Below are 3,273 nucleotides of genomic sequence, written 5' to 3' on the forward strand. Positions count from 1 at the left end.
TAAGACTGACAAGCCATCTGAAAACTGTGTAAATCTTACTTTTACTCAACTTAAGAAGTCTGTGTTTTAAATATTTATTAAACTTTTTTCTAGCTATTGCACCTATGGTGTTTTAAGAACCATAAAACCTGTGCCCTCTCTAGACAAGGGGAATCATTAATACACCTGTTAATACCCTGTTCTTCATCTTCTCCTCATTGATCAAAGTCCCTGACTGATCCACATTCATGTTTTATGACTTTGTTTACTTGAGTCTCTGAGCAACCAGATTGCATACAGAAAAGTGCCTCACACATTGGTAAACATGATAGTTTCTCCCAACAAAAACAGCATGAGGCATGCTTCATTGAGCCCCAGGGTCAGTACGCCCCAATAGTGTTTTAGTGATTGGATTTTCCAGCAAAAGAGTGATGGAGGGAAGCAGTACACACCCCTAAACCTGCTTACCAGCAAACAGGTTACATCCAGGTTTATGTGACTATGATGTTGGCACAATGATATCTTTGGATCAGGCCATATCCTGCCACCGAATGACTGGATTCTACTTAGAATTGCTTGACTTCATTTCCTGAGGTCCCTAGTCCTTTTGATGATGGTGAAGTACAAGGCAGGAACCCAGTGTGTGTTCATCCACCAACCTGGATGAGGCACTCTGCACTAGGTCCCAGGCACCATGGTGGGTCCTGGAGACTGGGCTCCATGATGCTCACATTCAGCTAGTGATCAGTGGAGACCTCACATGGAGATGGCCATAGTGAGTTGTGAGGATGAACACAAGGCCACGTCTATCTCTGCATGCTATTCTTCATCAACAATAATGGAGCATGCTTTTGTAAGGAACTTCAGCGTGCATGGGGAAAGTCTGTATTTCTTTTTTACAACAGAAATAGTTGTGGAACTGTTTAGCTTGAGACAACAAATAGATCCTTCTGAAATGACTATGTGAGTTTTCAAGCTACTCCCTACCAGTGTTTCAGCAGATGGCCTCCCTACTGATTGACAGGGATGATTAAATCCAGCCCCCTGGATGCTTGACATGCCTTACCCCTCCTTGAAAAGCATCTTATATCATAAGGCCCTCCCTCCCTCCATGTAGGTTCAAAGAAAACTATGCCCTCTCTCCTTTGTTAAGGCCAGTCTCTTCCCATGCTCCACTCCCAGCCCTCTTTGTCTTCCATCCTGCAATATCATGGACCTAACCCTGAAACTCACTAGACCCAGGGCAGGATGGTCCTACTTTGAGAACCACAGTTATCATCATCACAGAAGGCCCTGAGTTAATCATATTCTTACTTGACAAGGACTTTGCCCTTACTAATCTTCTGCCATTCATTTTTCTTTGTCCATCCATCCATCTACTCATCCAACCACCCACCTATCCACACATTTGCCTACTCAACCATCCATCATCTATTTATTTACAGCAAGCCATCCACTTGCCCATACACACATCCATCCCATCACCTCCCCATTCACCATCCATTCACCCACATAGCCACCGGTCAATCCATTCACCTACTCACCTATCCCATTCACATATTCCTCCATCCAACAGTTACTTTCCTAGAGTCCTACGACCAAAGCTCTTACCATGAAATACAGATGACCCATTTCCCACACATACAGTATGCATGTTTGTCCCTGCAGATCCAAGGAATCTTCTTTTAAAAACCTGCACTATGGAACGCCAAGCTTTTATTTACCCTGTCTCTTACTCCTCCTTTGCCTCTTCCTCACAAGGGCAACCACTAACCAAAACAATAGATGCCATACATAGCATTGAAGAACTTCTTGCTATTAGTCTTTCCAAAATGGACATCTCTACCCACGCCCTCCACATACTGGGGCCAGTAAAACTTGGATCTTGTGCCATTTCTTCCTTAAGCAGTTATAGATTCCACCAATCGGAAGTGATTCTCTCCAAGGGACTAAACCTTGACGATGCTGACCCTATGTTAGTTGCCATATGGCCATAATTGTGTACACAGTCTTTTCCCATTAAAATAAGGAGCATTATCATTTGTCAATTTTGGAACACCTTGGCACCTGGTAAAGTGCCTTCCTCCAAGAGAGATGCTTACTAAGTTCTGGTGATACAAATGAATCAATCAACTGCACCAAAGATTGGTAGTGAGAATCTGGGTGTGGTCCTTTTTCTCAGGATGATCAGTACAACTCCTTAGGCGGTGGAGCCTCCATCACTCTCTGAGGTTTGGCTGTTTTACACCTATGCAACAGTAACAGAACTCTCATCTGAGCAATGCCTAGCGCCCACTTCTTCTCCATTTGCCTTTGTCATGCCTGTGTCTTTCACATTCTGAAATTGTCTACTATATATGTTGACTGAGTTTTGCCATCTGGGAACTTCTGATTTGCACCAAATCCCCAGACTCTTAAGCTGCCTTCGTTTTTATTCTCCTTTTCTAGAAAATAATTTCAAGAATATCACCATCATTTTGTTCAGAGACAATGTCACCAAATCCAATAGTGAGTGGTGGGTTCTCAACCAGACTGGAAGTAGGATATTCAATCAAGGGTCCCAAGCCTTGGAACTGATTGTCTTCAATGACAAAGTCAGCCCGCCGAGTCTGGGCTTCTTGGCTGGCTACGGGTAAGGACTCAAGTAATGATTAACAACTCTTACGTCTGGATGCTGTGGAGTTGGAATAGCAGCCTTTTTCCTCCTAGGATTTGAGTTGTGGCTTTTATGCTACTAAAAGTTCCAAAGCCATGCCTTTCATTTCAACACAGGGACAAGAGGTCCAAAGACATCAGAGTACCTAGTGTGACTCACACACCCCCCACCTCTCCTGGAGACACCTATGCCCTATGCCTATGTTCTATGCCTTCCTGTTAGGGCATATGATTTCATGCAATTGGGTATGATGTTACCAGTGTTTGACTTAGGTTGCTTTCTGGCCCTGAGCAAATGGATCAACTAGACACCACAGTTTTGAACAGATCCAGACCTCACCTTATGGTGCTTATATACCACAATCCAATCCAATCTAATATGAAATACCAGTTAAGACACAAGGACAGCAAGTTACACTTTTCAGAATTAACATCATAAAAAAAAGTCTGTCCAGCATTTCATTATTTAAAATAGACCTCACGATAGGATTGTTAAAGGGAAAAGAGCTACTTTGAAAGTAGCATGCAATGCAACTGTGTTTCTACCCAGTGTGCTGTATTTTTTTAAAGTATAGCCAACATGTGCTCCTAACCATATTAATTGTTTGGGGGGGGGCGTTTCTTTGCTATCTCTTTCAG

General features: G+C 43.0%; 1 protein-coding gene across 6 annotated transcripts in view; it reads left to right on the forward strand.

Moving 5' to 3' along the window:
• The window catches only part of PIEZO2 (piezo type mechanosensitive ion channel component 2), a 365,197-nt gene that overhangs the window by 357,048 nt on the left and 4,876 nt on the right, over positions 1-3,273 (forward strand). For all 6 annotated transcript variants that reach the window (XM_084780682.1, XM_084780685.1, XM_084780683.1 and 3 more), the window contains one exon: positions 2,428-2,611. In XM_084780682.1, coding sequence (XP_084636808.1) covers positions 2,428-2,611 — 184 coding nt within the window. The remainder of the gene's footprint in view (positions 1-2,427; positions 2,612-3,273) is intronic.

This window comes from Acomys minous (genome assembly GCF_964271855.1).
Source record: "Acomys minous genome assembly, chromosome: 4".
Taxonomy (NCBI): domain Eukaryota; kingdom Metazoa; phylum Chordata; class Mammalia; order Rodentia; family Muridae; genus Acomys; species Acomys minous.